At 56.9% G+C, this 17,950-nt stretch overlaps 1 protein-coding gene across 3 annotated transcripts in view; it reads right to left on the bottom strand.

The window, feature by feature from the left end:
- Positions 1 to 646: 646 nt before the first annotated feature.
- The window catches only part of Wnt11 (wingless-type MMTV integration site family, member 11), a 20,281-nt gene continuing 2,977 nt past the window's right edge, over positions 647 to 17,950 (bottom strand). For 2 of the 3 annotated variants that reach the window (XM_005379875.2, XM_005379876.2), the window contains exons 2-6: positions 16,804 to 16,986; positions 9,286 to 9,521; positions 7,356 to 7,633; positions 4,244 to 4,536; positions 647 to 1,416 (exon numbers count right to left, since the gene is read on the bottom strand). In XM_005379875.2, the coding sequence (XP_005379932.1) occupies positions 1,242 to 1,416; positions 4,244 to 4,536; positions 7,356 to 7,633; positions 9,286 to 9,521; positions 16,804 to 16,886 (1,065 nt within the window). In that variant the 5' untranslated portion in view covers positions 16,887 to 16,986 and the 3' untranslated portion in view covers positions 647 to 1,241. Of the gene's footprint in view, positions 1,417 to 4,243; positions 4,537 to 7,355; positions 7,634 to 9,285; positions 9,522 to 16,803; positions 16,987 to 17,950 lie in introns of those variants that run through there. The other variant, XM_013512079.1, reaches the window with a different exon arrangement.

Below are 17,950 nucleotides of genomic sequence, written 5' to 3'. Positions count from 1 at the left end.
CTCCACACCGCCTCCCAGTCAGCCCCTCCGTCCTTCCAAATGCTCCTGCCCCAGCCCGGACAGTCCTTCTTGGGCCTCCTTTGCCTGACACCTTACATGAAAAAAGAAAACCGATCTTCGTGGCTCCACCTGCAAAACAGAATCGGAATCCAGCAACTTCTCACCACATCCACCACCACCAGCACGGTCTGGGCATGACGAGGGTGCAGCCTTTCCCAGCCTCCAAACTTGGTCACCACCAGCCCTGCTTTACATATGGGGAAACTGAGGCGGGAAGGCTTGCCCAAGGTTGCATAGAAAACCCGCCAGAGGTAGCTGTAGCCTGGGTCTGCCACCATGTCCCCCAGGCCCCCAGCTCCCTGGGGCGGGTTTGCTCCTGCAGCTGTCTTAGCGGGTCTGATCACAAGGCCCGGCTGCACTGTGTGCCTGTTTCCCGGAGGAAAAGAGATACTGCCAGCTGGGTTTATGTTTCAAGACGTCTGTCCTCGCCCTTGACCAAGGGAAACTAGGGCCAGGGCTGGGTATGGGGAACGAGGGAGAGGAGGGACATCAGTGGGAAGCCGCCTGCCTGGAAACCGGAGAGTCTGCCCGCCAGCCCCGGGATCTGCCCAGTGCACTTGAGGAGGTCAGAAACTGCAGGGCAGGCTAGGGGTCATTCAGCATTTATTTCATACAGCTGTTTAAAAAGCCTGTTTAAAATATAGATCATTATATATATATACATTTATATATAAAATATATAAAGAGGAACTGAGGTAAAACACCCCAAAGAAAAAGCTATGTTTTATAAATATTTCTGTAGCTCCCACACCCCAAAGGAAAAAATGAAAAAAACATCAAAAAACAAAAACGAAAATCAAAAAACATTTACAACCCAAGCTAGTGGTTCCATGTGGCGGGCCGAGAGCCCCGCAGAGCATTCCTGAAGGCCGGTCTCCTGGCCCTGAAAGGTCAGGTCCGTACAGTCTCGCAATTCCTTGCCCCTGGCTCCTTGGACCAGCCTGGAAGGCGGCGCCTGGGCACTGCCTGAGCTGCTAGGTTATTTTTAATCTTGTCGGCTTCTTTTGATGTCAGGCTCTCCTTCCAGGGTGACCAGGCCTTCTGTCCCTGATGGCTTCCAAGGGGGCATAGCCCATGCTGCCTGCCACACACGCCCGGCATCAGGAATTCGCAAGGAAAGGTCCACGGGGCATCTGCAGGCCCCACCGCTGCCGCACCCCTGTGTGGCGGAGGTCGCGCCCTCACTTGCAGACGTAGCGCTCCACCATGCGCTCACACCTGCGGCAGGTGACATAGCAGCACCAGTGGTACTTGCAGTGGCACCGCTCCACCACGCGGTCTGTATAGGGGTTGTAGCCACGCCCGCAGCACATGAGGTCGCAGCTGTCACTGCCATTGGAGGTCTTGTTGCACTGCCTGGAGGGTGGAGAACGGAGGACAGTGAGTGCTGGGACTCCCAGCCCAGCAGCGCACAGCTTTCCCAGGGACCCAGACTCCAGGAGGAAGGCCTGAGCTCGGGAATTCTAAGTATCCCTCTTCCCTAAGGGTACTTCTGCCTTCTCCCTGTTTCCAATAAGCTGTTAACGAAATGCTTCAGCAGTTCTGTTTCTAGAGGTGTCTTGTTTCCATTTCTTCTAACTACTGGAAGGCCCTTCAGTCTGTCTAATCATCCTGCCTTCTTATTTCATCTTTACTTATACTACAACAGATGTGAGGTTCACTTTTAGAGTCCCAGGAAAATTTCTGAACACTAGAGATGGCAGTGAACTTGAAGCAAAGTGAGCTTGGACACTGCTGGTGGGAGGAGGGGCCTGCCTGCCATGGCTCTTGTAGGTTTGGGTGTGTCCCTTCAGGACTTTATGTCCTTGGAGCTATGCAGGGCCCCTGACTGGGTGGCACCACTGCGCCATTACCTGATGAAACAGGCTCAGCCAAGGGTAGAGGCCACTCATGCCCATGGATCCCTGGGCAAACAGGGCTTCCACTATGCTGGCACCACGGCCACTGCACGCCTGCCCTGAGCCACACAGAACATGTTGTTGGCGGCAGGGGTCTGGGGGGACCAGGCAGGGACAAAAGGACCCCACAGCCATGTGGACACAGGCACCCAGAAGGTCCGAATTGAGTCCAATCCTCGTCCTTACTGATGGGGAAATTAAGGCAGAGAGTGGAGACGGGACGCGCCCAAGTCACACAGGCTGACGCTGCGAACGCTCAGGAAGGCTACCTGGAAGAGGAGTGGTCCAGGCCAGGCCACACATGAGCAGACGTCTCAGGGCAGAGAAGGGGAAGTGTGTGGGGGGTGGGGGGAAGAGCCCGAGTGAAGGCTAAGGACCTGGTATAAGAAGAGTGAGAGGCAGAGGCTAGGAAGAGGCTGGGTGAGGCCCTGGGTGAGGGGAGAGGAACTGTTGGAGAGAGAGTCACAGGTAACCTACAAACGGGCTGTAAGCAAGAGGAACACCAGGAAGAACACACACCCTAGCGCCAGACCTGGGTTCCAACCCCAGCTCTGCCTTTTACTGGCTGTGCGACTTAAGTCGCTTTTCTGGAACTTGTTTAGCCATTCAACACCACAAGTCCCTGGAAGCCCACCTTGGGCCTCTGGCTGACCATACCACCCCAAGGGGCAGGAAGCGGGCCGGGGGCCTTTTCTACCTCTTGACCCTCCGCGTACAATATCTGAACCCTGGCTTCCAGCATCAGAGCCAGACTAGGCTGAGGTGGTACTTGGGGAACACGGGGCCATGGGCCGGGCCAGGCTACTGGGATGTCTGGGAAGTAGAGGCACAGGCCAGGGAGGGAGGGAAGATAGCTTCCAGGAGCCTCTAGGAGAAACGCGACAAGGGGGCTGGGGCTTATGTGGCCTCAGTTTCCCCAGGGAGGGGCAGCGTCTGGAGTGGTGCCACCTGTGCACATGGTTGAGCTGGTAACCAGACCCACTCAGCTCCAAACCGCTGCATGCCCCATCTATAACCAAGCAGCCACACTTCCTCTTCCAGGAAGCCTTCCTGGATGCCCAGGCTGGGGCAGGGCCTTCTGGGCGGCCCTGATCCCTGGGCTTCCTTTCCTCTGTCATAGCTTGAGCACTTGAGGTCTCTCTGCATCTCCACCCTGCTGCTCCTACCCAGATCTCGCTCTTTCTTGTCTCCCTAGCCTGACCCATTCCATCCTCTTTCCCCGACCCCCTCAATCTGGTCTCCAGATGGGAGCTGGGCCTCCTTACAGAGCCCGCTGCCCTGGCTGTGGGGATGGAGCCCCCAAACCCGCCCTCGCCTCCTGGAGACAGGAACGTGGGCTGCGGAGGAAGCAGATGCTGGCTGAGCACCAACTATGTGCCAGACTTGTTCCCAGACACCCGCTCCCCGTTCAATATTCCTCTAGCCCCGCCGCACACCACTTTTGTGGAATGCTATTAGGGGCTCCTTAATAAAAGAGTTCCCTGGCCAGCACCTCTGGGAAATACAGGCTTAATCAGATCTTTACTGCGGCTTCCTCGGGGCCTTCTTCATATGAGTGCATGTCCTGTGCCTGGGGCATGGCCCAGGAGGGCGTCCCAGCCACTTCTAGTCACACAGCTCTCCGTTCTAGTGGTTCAGGACTGGCTTCTTCCGGAGGATGCTCACCTACCCCACCCAGCACGCAGTAGGTCTACAGCCACCACCAGCCCCCTTCTCTCCTGCCCTGGGTCGGGATGGGGCCATCTATGGGGAGCCCAGCCCAGGCTCTGAAACTGGAGGCCAGGTGGTCCTGGGGGCACATGAGGACCCGGGGACTGGGAGGAGCACTTGCTCATGTCAGGGGATGCAAGTGCAAGTTTCTGTACAGAAGGCAGCAGCTCTTGCTCCTTTTGCCTCTGCAGGCTTCCTGGGTGGTCCTACTGTGGTTGCAGCCTCCACCTTCCCTGTGCTTCTCAGTTCCTCTTTTGTCCCACGAGCAGAGGACATTTATCCTTTGTCTGTTCATTTGACAAACACTTGCTGAGCCTCCGTGTTATGTTGGTTCAGAAGCCTCCCCTTCTGTCTCCTGATACAGTCACTGCCTCTCCCCACGGCGGGGAGGTGGGGCAGGGTCTCCTACAGCTTCCATCCCTGGGACCCTTGCCAGGAAGAGGTGCACTACCAGGACTTCTGCAGGTGTGCCCTGCAGCTTTCCTGGGGCCACCCCCCTCCACGTAGCTCGAGTCCCCACTGTGTGCCCGGCCCTGACCTGGGACAGTGTCTCTTGGGGGCGTGCAGGACCTTACCTGTCTTGTGTCCCATGGGATCCCACCTTCTCATTCTTCATGCAGAAATCGGGTGAGCTCTGCAGATAGACGAGTTCGGAGTCCTTCACAGGCCGGATATCCAGGTCCTTGGGCACCAGATGCTTGCGAGTGCCCATGGGCCGGTGCACAACCTTGGTGGCTGACAGGTATCGGGTCTTGAGGTCGGCAGCCACATCCCGGAGCTCCGGCAGCCCCTTCCAGCAGGTGCGTATGGAGCAGGAGCCCGACACCCCATGGCACTTACACTTCACTTCCAGAGAGGCACGCAGAGCCTGCAGACAGTGAGGGGTGTTGGGCAGGGCAGCCAGAGCTCCCTCCCCGCCTGCCCCAGGACCCTGGGCCCCCATTGCCTGACTGGGTACTCTCAGCAACTCACTGCCCACTTGGGCCTCAAGGGATCAAGTGTTTAGCTCAAAAGCTGGGAGGTTGAGTGGGCCATGCTCCAACCTGGGTGCAGCTGAGAGGGGCAGCGAGAGAGGGGCATTTGCAGGGATGATGGATGCCACTTATCAAGCACTCTCTGTATACCAAGTGCTCTACACACAACAGGGTTAGTCATCACACAGCCCTGCCAGGAGGGATCGTTCTTTCCCCTGTTTCAAAAAGAAACGAAGGCTCAGAGGGGCTAAGTCCCATGTTCAATGTTGCTCAGCTAGAAAACGGAGGAGTTGGAAACTGAACCCAGGCCTGAGGGTGATTTCAAAAGCTGTGGCTTTTAATCATCTGTGTCTTTTCTTTCCCACAAAACTGGGGCTGACTAGCTGGATGTGGCGGTGCATGCCTGTCATCTCAGCACTTAGGAGGTTGAGGCAGGAGGATTGTGAATTCAAGGCCAGCCCGGCCTACATACTGAGATCCTGTCTCAAAACAAAACAAAGACAAAACAACTTGAGCTCACTAGAGGCTTGTTGGAAAAGTGGGGACCAAAGAAGGGAAGGAAGAAAGGGAGCTGGGGAGGAGTGAGGAGGAAGGGAGGGTGAGTGTCAGGGGCCCCTCCTCCTGTCCGCCCCAGTTGGCCTTTCCCCTGCACTACCAGGGCCCCTGCCCGGCAGCCCTTTGCAAGCATATCACCATGCAGGGCCACTGTGTTCAGGGTGCAGTGTGGGCACATGACTCCTGCCTTGCGTATCATTCCTGCCTTGCACATCATCCCTCGGTTAGGATGAATGAGTCGACACCCATGAAAAGGTGTGGTGAGCTACAAAGCTAAACCGATATTGGTTCTGCAAAATCAGTTCATCAACTATGATAAAGAGGCGGAGGCTTGGGCCTAGGGCCTTGGGTAGACTCTGGCCTTGGCTTCAAAAATGATTTCGTCTCGGGGCTGGGGATTTAGCTCAGCGGCAAAAGCGCCTGCCTGGCAAGCGCAAGGTCATGAGTTCGGTTCCCGGTACCAGAGAAAAACAAAAAAAAACAAAAACAAAACAAAAAAAAAAATGATTTCGTCTCACCATCTTCCCCGGGCCTCAGTTTCCCCAGGTGAGCAAGAGGAGCAAGAGTCAGATCCCTTTTGAGGGCCTCTCTGTCTAACCTTTTAAACTCTTTTTTTGCACAGGACTTACAGCCCCTGCCCAGGCCTGTCCTGTCTGCCCTCCTGCCTGCCCTGTACAGAAAGTTACAAAGGTCCCAGGTCATCAGAGCTCACTTTCTGCATGGGGAAACTGAAGCACGGAGCGGGCATGGACTTGTTCCAAACTATTCAGTTAGTGAGTTAGCGAGGGAGCTGGTTAAGGTCCTAGGGCTCCTTGTTCCTCATCAGTGGCAGCAAGTGGGACTGAAGAAGTCCATTTGGGTGTAAAAACTGGAATTTGCTAAGCAAGGCCTGTGGAAGGCACAGGGCTGAGTCAACATGGCCACTGGGAGTCACCTGGGAAGCGAGAGCCAGGCTCAGGTCCTGGGTGTAAGGTAGGGAGCGCTACTGTGCCAGCGCTAAACTGCTGCCCTTGTGATCTTGCTGACTCTTCACACAACCCTGCTGGGGACAGCAAGCCCTCCTCACATGGCCCCGGAACAGGCCAGGTGCGTCTGAGGTTGACCCCTCTCTGCATACTGGGGTGGGCAGTCCGTGCTCCTGGCTGCAGGAGGCTCAGGGCTGGCCCCGTGCGGGGCTGGCTGGAGGCTCCTGCTGGGGCAGGAGACGCGGGGCAGGGAGGCAGGAAGCCTGAATCCCTGGCCGGGCTCTATGAAGGACCCACAGTGTGATCTGGTCTCTGTTTCCCAGACTGTCCTGTGGCCCAGACATCCCAGAAGCCTCATGCAAAGGAGACCGAAAAAGAAGGTGAGGACAAGCAAGCCTCTGGGTGCAGAGTCCCACGGACCTGGGCTCCACTCGGCCTTTGTCCTTGGCTGGGCCACCTAAGCTTTCTACTCCCTGGTGCCTCTGTCAAATGGCACCTATGGCCCATGAGATGCCGTCTATACCTGACACTGTGCTTTCCTGTGCCTTCCTCGTCTGCAAAAAGGGGACAACAGTCCTGCGTGGCGTTGTTGCCCGACCACAGGTGAGAAAATTCAAGTGTCTAGCACAGCGTCTGTACCACAGGTGCGTATGAAATTTGTTTTCATTTTAAAAACTGAAACAAACATCTGCCCATTCACCTTTGCCCTCCCTCACCTTGTGAGGAATTCATGAACCATTGACAAAGGTAGACGGGGTAACCGCATTTTGGAGGCCAGGCTGGGCTTGGGGACTCCTCACTAAGTCTAAGATGATTCCTTGGTATAAGGCTCCATGGCCCTCACACCCCTCCATGCCCTGGAGGAAGGGGTGAGGACCACGTCGGATAGAACTGAACCCCCCATTCCCATTTTACAATGGGAACAACTGAGGCCGGACAGGAGGTGACCTGCTCAGCATCATCGGTGGGGTTTGAGGTCCCGTCTCCTCATTCAGTAGTCCTTGTGCCCCAACCACCAAATCCTGGGGGAGCCCCTGGGGAGGAGGGCCAGGCAAGCCCCAAGTGCTGGAGAGGCAGAGCTGAGGAGGTTGCAGGTGACGAAGGCCCGCCCCCACCCCTCTGCTGGGGACACTGCCAGCCCTTTCCAGCTAATGGCACAGGCACACCATCAGGGCGGGTGGGGGGGTGGTTACCTGTCTCCCCACTTCACTGTTGTGCAGACGCATCAGCTTATTGGCTTGGGATCCTGTTTTTTTCACCTTCATAGGAGCATCGGAAAACTTGGCCCCCATGAGGAGCCCGTAGCTGAGGTTGTCCGCACATCCTCCCCAGCGGTTCCCGGGCCCGGGTGGCTCACCTGGCACAGGGCCGCAGGAGCAGCCGGGCAGGTCGCCAGAGGTGCAGGCCCGGGCGATGGCATGGCTGATGGTGGCAGCCGACAGCGCATACACGAAGGCTGACTCCCGGGTCCCTATGGGGCCAGAGGTCGTGGTCAGCAGGGGTGAGCTGATCCCAGGATAGGACCTGGCCCAGGTCTGAGGGTCCTCCTCCCCACCCGCCCGTGGGCTCAGGCAGGGGCCGGGGGCTGTCATGAGGGTGGTACAGGAGGAGGGCTGCATTAGGGCTGTTAATCTGTCATTTCTTTTCCCCTTCTTCTCCCACAAGTACATCAGCTAACCAGTACACTGACTCTCAGCCCCACACTCCCGGTTGTGCTTGTAGCACTCTGCTCTGGTCTCTGCTTGCCCCGAACTAGTATGAGCGGCTCTTGACAGAAGTGAAGACTCAGGCCCTGAGTGCCACCAAGAACTCATGACCTGATGAGACAGCCGAGTGTGCAGAGGGCCTGTTGTGGGTTGAATTGTGTTCTCCCAAAAGATATTTCCAAGTCCTGCCTCGGGGTACCTGTGAGCATGACCTTATTTAGAAATAGGATCTTTGGAGCTGCTATGGAGCAAGATAAGGTCATCCCGAATGGAGGGGCGGGTGGGGTATCCTGAGCCAGTGGCCAGCTTAGAAGAGGGAAGTTTGGACACAGACGTGCGAGGAAGGAGAACGGCCAGAGATGACTCCTTACTCTAAGACTCTGCTGCCCACAGCCCCTGCACGCTGTGGAAGAGGGCTTGAGAAGACAGCAGATGGCCCTGCTGTGATGACCCAGGCAGAGAATGAGGTGCTGCAGCTGCAAGTCAGGTGACACCCAGAGCTGCCTGCAACCACCAGCAGCTAGGAGCATGCAAGGAAGGAGGGAGCATGACCCTGCTGCCACCTTGACTGCAGACTTCCAGAAAGGGCGACAGTACATTTCTGTGGTTTCAAGCCAGCTTGTTTGTGGCACACTGTGACAGTGGCCTCAGGAAGCCAACAGGGAGCCAGCATGCCTCACTGGGGCTGTCCTGTTTCCATCTCTTAACTAGAAGTTGCTTCCCCTTCTGGAGCCTCGGTCTCCTTAGCTGCAGAGCATGAGATAATACCTACCTCGCAGGCTCACTCTGGTATTTAAATAATTCAGGAAGGGAGGGAACTTTGCCAAATGCTGCACAGACATTAGCTGTCACTGTTCAGGATCCACGAGAGAAGTTATTACCTCGCAGGGGTCAGATGGGAGCCATCAGGGTGCTTCTGCCTGTCAAAAGTCTCTCTATTGTCCCCGGGTCCCCTGCCCCATCTCCTCCAGGAAGTCTGTCTCACAGCTGTTCTGTCCCTAACCATTTTGTGAATGGCACAGCAGTTTCCATCAGTCTGGTCTGGGATGGCCTGGGGTGCACCTGCGGGCTAAAGGGTGGGCTTCATCTGCACCTTCTCCTCTGAAAGTAAGCAATGACCTCCGGCTTGCTGCAAGCCTCTTGGGTCCTTCACTCAAGAGTGAATTAGGGCTCAGGCTGCCCTGTGCTGATAGATTCACTCATCCATGCTTCTGCCTTCACTAATTCATGCCTGAATACCCGTATCTATGAAGGACACATCCGCCCACACATCCAGCCGGTCATGCCTGCCTGTATCCACAGGCCCATGAATCCATCTATCCATCCATGAGTTCATCCACCTATCCAAACACACAGATGTGTGCCGGAGTTCCTTCCCCCACACCCACACATGTTCAGTAGGCCCACAGCCCCCTACCTCTCTCCAGGTCAAGCAGGTAGTTGGGGGCGAGTTCGATGGAGGAGCAGTTCCAGCGCATGTCAGCAAAGGCCCTGCGGCAGGCCTTCATGACCTCTCGGGCGGCGTGCACGATGGTGTGCATGAGCTCCAGGTTGCTGCGGCACAGCTGCACCTGCGCTGACACTAGGCCCTCCAGCTGCTTGCAGTGCTGCGTCTGGTTCAGTGCCAGGGCCGCTGGCGTCTTGGACAGTGCCCTGCACACCACCGAAAATAAGCAACAGAAGAAAGACTGGGCCATGAGCTGCCACAGTGCCTCCACCATCCATGCCACCCTGGATTTTCCCTTGATGGACTCTGGTGCCTTTCTTGGAAGAGCCAGCCAGGAAGAAAAGTGCACTGCAACTCAGGTGTGACCTTAGGCACATCACTGTCCCTCTCTGGGCCCTAACCATAACATAGGTTCACAACACCCGTCCTCCCTAAGCTGTATGACTGCACTCACAGCAAACAGTTTTGCAGCTCACACAGCACTCTCGTCCACCACAGCTGCAAATTATTACTCTTCAACATTTATTCAGCACGGTGCAGCTATGTGCCAGAAACTAAGTTAACTGGTTGATTCTTACGATCATAATAATTGTACACACTGTGAATCAAGCCCTTCCTATATGCACAACATGACTGAGGAACTTTCCATCCTTGTTTCATTTAGTTGCTAAACCCAGGCATTATGTTGTGAAGTCCCCATCCAAGCAAAGAACTGCCACGGAAGGACTGAAGGGCAGTAGATTTTGTGATGATCAAAACTTAAAAAGTTTTGTTTCTAGTCCAGATTTTGCTATTAGCTTGCTGTGTGACCTTAGATAATTCACTGGTCCCCTGGCCTTCGTGTCTGTACCTGTAACCTGTATTTCCCAAGAAGGGATCCAGTGAGACAGGGAATGTCCCACCACTGTGCCTTCGCCCGAACTTCTCCTTCTGCCTTTCCCCCTGCTCCTGTACTGGAATAAATAAGCGAACTTCATCTACCTGTGGGAGAAACGTTCACTAAGCACCGAATCTTCCCGACTCCTTTGGTAATGAACATGGCATAGATCCCCCAGGATCCCCAAGACTAATGGCTGGATCAACCTATCAACAGCTAGAAGGCAACGACCCAGCTCTTCCAGCTCCTGGCTGGCCCAGGAAAGAGAACAAGCTTGGGGCACCATTTGTGAGATCTGGGTAAATTATCCAGCTTCTCTGAGCCTCATAATTCTCAGCTGTTAACAGTGATCATCTCTGCTTCAAAAGGTTACGGAGAGACTTAAATGAGATGATGCATCATGGTATTTGGAATACTCAGACTTGGGGCTCCCCAGATCATTGTTGGGTGATTCCTGGCTGTGAGGAAGTGAGCAGACCTGGGTTCTAGCACAAGCTCTGCCCTTGGTGCGCTATGCAGTCTCAGGGAAGCTGCTGCTTCTCTCTGAGCATCTATTACAAAATGCAGGCGAGCCCTGAGTGAGATGATATGTACACATTAAATACTCAGTAGGTCTCCTCTCACTCCCTGCCATGCAGACCCAGAAAGCAGGCTGAGGGCAAGCAGGCCTGGCCTGGTGCCTGCGGTTAGGGTGCTGTAACCGCCTGTCTGAGACCGACTGTGGGTGGCCTGGGCAGTATCCCTTCACTGTGGCCCCTGGCCTGTCCCCACCCTCAGAGGCAGGAGCAGGGACATGCTGGGTGTGTCTGGATGCCACAGAGCGGCCTCAGACATGGCTTCCTGACCTCACTTTCTAGGGGAGCCTGCTGTCTGCTTCAGGGAGCCCTGACTGGGTGGGCTTTGACCACACAGAGGCAAATGTCATCACCTCCGTGGGGTCCCAGGTGGTTAACAGCCCCCCACCTCTGTCCGCAGGGCCGTGCCCCACATGCGCACAGCACTTCTCGGGGCTCACAGCCTCTCATTTCCCGCTTCAGGGGATCGTGAGGACACTGCCCAGCACCCCCAGCTACCCAAGCTTCCCTCCCCAGCCGGCTGTCAGTGCCTCCAGCCTCTCTTGGATGGCCTGTGCTGCCCGGGGCTATCCACGTGGGCCTGCCCGGCTCCCACTCTCCTCTTTGCCTTCGCCAGCTTCCTCCCTCCACTTTGAGCCAGTTTTTTCAGTTTCAAATGGGAAAGATTACAGGAGCAACAGGAAATCCAACATCTGGCCCCATGGCGCACCCCACCACTGCCTTCTGGGGATTTAACCTAGGCTCCTGCCTTAGGCATGAAGTGATGGGGACAAAGCTTTTCCTGGGGAGAGCAGGGCAGGCGGTACCCAAAGGCTGCGTGCTGCAGCTCTTGGGGATGGGAGCCGTGAGGTGCTGGTGCCTGGCTCTCACTGGCTGGGAACCCTGGAGCCCCTCTAGGGCTCAGCAGGCAGCAACCTCCCCAGCAAGCTATCCGGGGCCTCCCAGATGAGGCTCAGACCCCCCAGAGGATGCGTGGGAAGCTGTTCTGCAGACACCTGAAGGTGCGTGTGCAGCCATCCAAGGGCCCCAGGGACCTGCCTTGGGGGCTGAGGGAACTGCGGGTGGGACATGCATGCCAGCGTGGCTGGATGGGAGCAGCCAGCCCCCATATGTGGGGGAGACCCGCTCGCAGGAGCCCCAGGCCAAGGCGGCGACTCCTCTGCCCAGGAGGGCCCAGCGGTCATCTGGTAATTAGTGGTAATGACCGTTTCTAACTAAATCCCCCTTGGGGAGGCAATCAAGGATTAAGGCAGCAGGCAAGGAAGTCACTGTATGGACATCTCCCCAGGCTTGCCTCGCTGGCAGACTCCTAATTGGAAACATTCTGGTTTATCTAGGGGAGGGGGCGTGGGGGAGCGGGTGGAAGAAAGGACAGCAGGGAACAGAGTTCACAGGCGAGGCCTGTGCCAGGGACTCTGCATGGGTGGCTGCAGGAGCTGGGGCTGGCCCCGGGGTGACCTGGCTCAGTTACTCACCTTCCGTGTGACCCGGCAAATCACTGACCCTCACCCAGCCTCAGTTTCCCCATCCATAGCAATCAGCGTCCATGGTTAATGTGAGGCTACCACGTGAGGACAACTTTTTCCTTTTTTTCTTTTTGTGAAACAGAGTCTTGCTGTGTAATTCAGGGTGGTCTTAAACTCACTATGTAGCCCAGGCTGGTCTTAAACTTGCGACAATCCTCCTGCCTCAGCCTCCCAAGTGCTGGGATCACAGGTGTGTGATGCCACACCTGGCCAACAAGGATATTTCACAGTAACACAAGTTGGACAAATAGCTTTACTTCCACTCATGGCCCTTCCACCCATGGGACAACCCTGCCTGTCTTTCCTGTTCCCCCAGCCCATCTCCAGGCCTCCCCTGGGGGTCCTTCCCTCCCTGAGGCTTCTGCAGGGCCTTGTATCTCCTGCCAGGCTACTGAAGGCTCCTGCTGTGTCCTGCTAAGCCATTTTCCAGAGCTGCCGGTAACCCTGCCCTCGGGCAGTTTTTGGGCACCTGGCCTAGGGAAGGCCACCTTCAGCATGGGCCCCTTTCCCCATCCCATCCATCACAGCATCCCTCTATCCTGGGCACAGGGCAGGATGAGTTCTCAGCCAAGGGCTTCAAGTACCAGGGCCTTAAGGTGCTTCATTCTGCAGTCCAGCTGCTCAATTTGCATGGCACCCAACCCGTCCACTAGCTGGGACACCCTCGGCAGAGCTGGGGTCCCAAGGCCTTGGAAGGGTCCCTACCAGCACACCCAGAATGAAGCCTGGCAGCCCCTCCCTCCCTCACAAACAGAGACAGGATGAGGTTAACAGTCAGGAGCAGGGTAGGTCCTGACATCAACAGCCACACCTCCAGGATGAGGAGAAGCCTGGGAGGGCGATGGGCTGGCCCCAGGAGGGGTGTAAATCTTGCCCAGGAAGCCTGGCAGTTCTGCCTCTACTGATCATGCTGACCTGTTGTAGAACAGCAGTGGAGTCTGAGGAGACCCTGCTCCTTAAACCGGATACTTGTGCCCCACTTACTCACCGCCCTTCGGGCTATTCTGGATCACACCTCACCCTGGTGCCCAGGACGCAGGGAGGACAGAAGGGGAACCTGGGACCCAGGTTGACCAAGCAAACTCAGCCCTGCTCTGGGCTTCCATTTCCCCTCCTGGGTGGCCTTAGGGAGCCTTGCCCTCTACTACAAGTCGTGGTTCCTTGGTGAGGCCCTGCATGGAGGAACCAGGGCTCAGAGCTGTCGCCTTTCCCTAGCCACTCCAGGCTCAGGAAGAAGCTCCCAGGTTGCACGGCCTGAGAGTCCTCCTGTTCCCTCTCAGGCATCTGTCCCAGAGCTTCAGAGCCAAGAGGAACCAGGCCAGCTCCTTTCCTACACTGTATAAAGGGGAAACTGAGGCTCATGAAAGGCCTGGAGGCTGCAGATCCCATCCTGCATAGAAGGTACTGCCAAACCTCAGGGGAGGAGCTCAGGCTGGGACTCTGGCCCCTATCTGGTGCTCCACTCACTTTGCAGCAGCTGTGTCCCTTCTAAGCTCTTCTGGGACTTCCTGAGAGGCCGCACCCCTTTGTGAATGGCAGGTGTGGGCCTGCCCATGGTGGTGGCACTCTTCCTGGGCCTCCCAGACAACCTGGGCCTGCCCTCCACAGGGCAGCTGCGATGGCTCACAGGAGCTGGGACCACCCTCCCCACCCAGAGCAGCCAGGAGAGGGGGCAACCCAGACTCCTCCCATACCTGTCGGCCTGGGATTTTCTAGAACCTGGCTTGGGAGGATTCTGGGGTTTTTATAGGCAGGTACTCCCATGGGTGGGCAGGTCCCAACCCTGATCCTACCCCTATCCCAGGTGCTCAGGCTGTCCCAGGTGCCCACAGGTGGGAATCCCAGGTCGCTTAGCCACCCTTTCATCTCCAGGTCACTTTCCAAAGCCCAGGGCCTGCCCAGGACAGCTGATCCTTCACAGTGGGTTGCCACCCTCCCATCCCCTCTGTCCAATTGGCCAGAGGCTTCCTGTGACCAACAGTCAGATTGCCCAACTCAAAACTTGCCTCTATTACCCACTGGGTGCCACAACCTGTTGGGTTTTTTGTCTTGTTTTTTGAGACAGGGTCTCACTATGCAGTTCAGGCTGGCCTTGAGCTCACTTTGTAGCCCAGGTTGGTCTCAAACTCGCAGTGATCCTCCTGCCTCAGCCTCCCAAGTGCTGCCTCTATTTCCTCTTCTGTATGAGTTAGACAGTGGCAGAAGCCATGGCACAGGGTGACAGGGAAATTTAAATGAAACCATACACATCAGGTATTTAGAACTGTGCATAGCAGGCAGCAAGACCGTGTGTGTGTGCGCTCGCGCACGCGCACGCACGCGTGGACATATCTATGTGTGAATGTGTGTGTCTATGTGCATATGTGTAACTTATTCTTAAACTCCACCCCTTCTCCCACTTCCCCTCTCCATCGAGAGCTTAGTGATTATCAAGAGATTTGGCCCCTGGAGCCCATCAGCCTGGTTTCTGATCCTACAGTCACCATGAATGAGCTTTGAGACCTTGGGGAATCATTTACCATCTCTGCACCTTAATTTCCTCACTTATAAAGTGGTAATGACAAAACTATCACCTACCACACAAGCACAGTAACAAATTCAATGATGACGGCTCTTGGAGCCACGTATGGGCACTTGTTAGCAGGTGCCTGTGGCTCCTGGTCTCTACAAGCTTCCCCGCAGGGCGGCCCTGCCTCCACCATCTGCCCATGCTGCTCCTCCTGCCCGCTTTCATTCCGTCTCTGCCTGTCACGACACTCCCTGTCCTTCTAAGCCCAGCTGCAGTCGCCTCCCTTGGGTGAAAGTAGCTGCCCCCTCTCTCAGACCTCCATCTCCCCAAGTGGCTGGGAGATGCTGAGTAGGCATTCTTCCGTCGGCTGTGGGGTGGGGATAACCTGGTGTTGAGCTCAGCCAGCAACCGACCCGGTACATGCCACCTTGGGAGCGGCTATGGGTCACACACTCCTCAGGGCCTCAGGACCCCCAGTGTGGGACAGGGATGACAGCTGCATCCCCCTGAGGCTGTGAGCACCCAGTGTCACTCAAGCCCAGTTCCCATCCTCTGGCACTCCTTGTGCCTTTCTTTTTTTTTTGGTTTTTTTCTCCGGTACCGGAACCGAACTCACGACCTTGCGCTTGCCAGGCAGGCGCTTTGCCGCTGAGCTAAATCCCCAGCCCCTCCTTGTGCCTTTCTGTAAATCCTTTCCAAATGGGAGTGGTGGCTGACAGGGGCTTCCCTCACTGACCCCGGGTTCTGCCGGCAGGAAGAGCACTGGGTGCTGCGCAGGAGGAGGAAGGTGGTGACATCTCAAAACGCTCGTGAGGGACACCTGGGAGGATCCCATGCCACAGACCACTGGGCTAGGCTTCTCCTTGCAAACCAGAAGCACAAGAAAATGGGGTTCCACTGGGCTTGAGTCATCAATTAATCGATAACTTGGCCCAGAAGGGGCAGGGCCAGTGACCTCGAGAATGTTTGCTGGTGGCCCAGCTGCTATCGCCCAGTCTTTCAGCTAAGCCTCCGAAGGCCCCTCCCCAGCCCCCATAATCTGTCCCCTGCTGTTTTATCGGCTTGCTCCCTGCCCCTGCACCAGCTCCAGTCCTGTGTCCTGTCCTGGACTTCCCAACCCTGGGCCTTTGCTCTTCCAACAGCAGGGCCTCCTCCCTAGCGCTCCCCCGACCAGCTCCCTCCAACTCCAAGCTGCCAGGGCAAACCCTGGAAAATCCAGAGTCCCAGTGTGTGGACCCCCCCTCGGCTGTCTCCTGTCTCTGAGCCCCCACACGGGCACGGGGCTCTCCTGGGCACTTGGACATTTGTGAAGTTATTTACAGCCAGGGCTTATCTCTCTCAGCCCAGGGCGGCTCCTCCAGGAAGGGCTGGGTGTCACTCCTCCCTCCTGCACAGCCGGACAGCGGGCACCTCTGCAGACAGGAGGCTCTCCCCCGATCTCGCAGGGACCATGCGTGCCTACAGGAATAAGTGTCCACACCTGATAGCTGAGGGTGTCTCTCGGGAGCCTCTTCTACAGGGCTCCGATGAACCTGGAGATTACTCTCTTTTGACAGAGGAGTAACCTGAGGCTCTAGGAAGCCCTGACACTCCCCAAGGTCACCCAGGTGCGGGGATCAAGACTGATTGCCAGACCTCCAGCTAGGGAGGAGGAGGCTGAGCAGAAACGATCCTGAGCTGGCCCCCTGCGCCCAGACCAGACCCTCCTGACTGCGCCCCTGGACAAGGTTGTCTTTTTAGAGCTGCCCTGCGGGGGGCCGCGGCACCTCCTGTCCAGGACGCAGCAATTCCCTCGCCCCAGTTCGCAAGCCCTCAGGAGGTAAGGAGGGCATTTCACACAGGCAGAAAGTGAGGCTTAGGGATGACTTTCCCAAACCCCCCAAGTCAGCTTAGGATTTCGGGGCTGGGCCCGCTCGCCCAACCCACGAGGACTCCTTAACGCCCTCCGCAGCGCCCCGCCGCCCGCCCCGGCCCGTCAGTGGACGCAGGGCCCCTACTTACAGCCACTTGATGCCGTAGCACACGCCGGTCTGGAGCGCCAGGGCGAGGAGCAGCGCCTCGCAGACCTGCGGCCGCGCCCTCATCGTTGCGCGGCGGGTGCGCCCTGGGGTCGCACCCAGCAGGAGCAGCGCCGAAGTCTCGCCGCCTGCTCGGCCACCGCGGCTGGTCCTGCGCGCACGCCGCCTGCAGTGGGGAGAGCGGGGCGGCGCGTTCAGGCGGCGCGCGGGCGGGCGGGAGGCGTCTTATTCAAATTACAAAGGAGGGGTCGCCCGGGGAGGCCTAGAGCTCGGCGCGCGCCCCTCCCGCCCGCGTCACCCGGGACAGCAGCGTCTGGCTCGAATTAGGTGCGGCCAAGGGGGAAACGGACAGACACACAGACACCAACCGACGGACGGAAAGGAGTAAAGAGTTCTGGCCCTCTGGCCTGGGATCTGGGTTCTCTTCCCCTCAATATTATTAGCTATTATGTCCTTACCAGTTCTCCTGCCCCGCTGGGCCTCAGTTTCCCCCTTCTGTAAAATGGGGAAACAGGGGTGATTTGGATGCACTTCACCTTTTATAAAGAGATCATGTTCTCCTAACACGATCTCGCCTTTGCTCCTCCCAGCAGCTTTGGGACAGGTACCATCCCAGTCCCTATCTTACTCTGAGGAAACCGAGGCCTAGAGATGTCAAATGGGTTGTTCAGCTAAGGAAGTGCAGATCCGAGCTTGCGGTTCTGTTCTAAAGTCTACGGATGTCCGGCGAGATCAGACAGGACATGGGGGCTTGTCTGGGCATTGGGTTTTCAGTCTGGGAAGGGGAGGACGAGAAATGGGGTGGCAAGGCTTTTTACACCGCGGAAGAACAGTCGCCCCACGCCGGCGAGAGGTCGGTCTGTGAGATGTCGCCTGGGGCCGCCAGGCGGCGCCCCAGGGCCTCGGATGAACCGCTGCCCCTCCCGGTCACAGCCCGCCGAGCTGCTTTCTGCGGCTTTCCCCCCTCTTCATTCTCACCTCATTAACTCCCTTCCCAGCTTCTCCCAAATTTACCAACACCTGGTTCGCCCGGAGTTATACCCCTCGGGAGGTGCAGAGACAAAGGGATTCCTTTCTAACGGGCTTGCGCTTGGAAAAAGAGGTGCCCGATCTCTCGCGTGTGTATGGGG

This window comes from Chinchilla lanigera, unplaced genomic scaffold (genome assembly GCF_000276665.1).
Source record: "Chinchilla lanigera isolate Chin_1 unplaced genomic scaffold, ChiLan1.0 scaffold00013, whole genome shotgun sequence".
NCBI lineage: Eukaryota > Metazoa > Chordata > Mammalia > Rodentia > Chinchillidae > Chinchilla > Chinchilla lanigera.
Note: the sequence above shows the minus strand (reverse complement) of the source record. Positions and strands in the feature narration are given on the sequence as shown.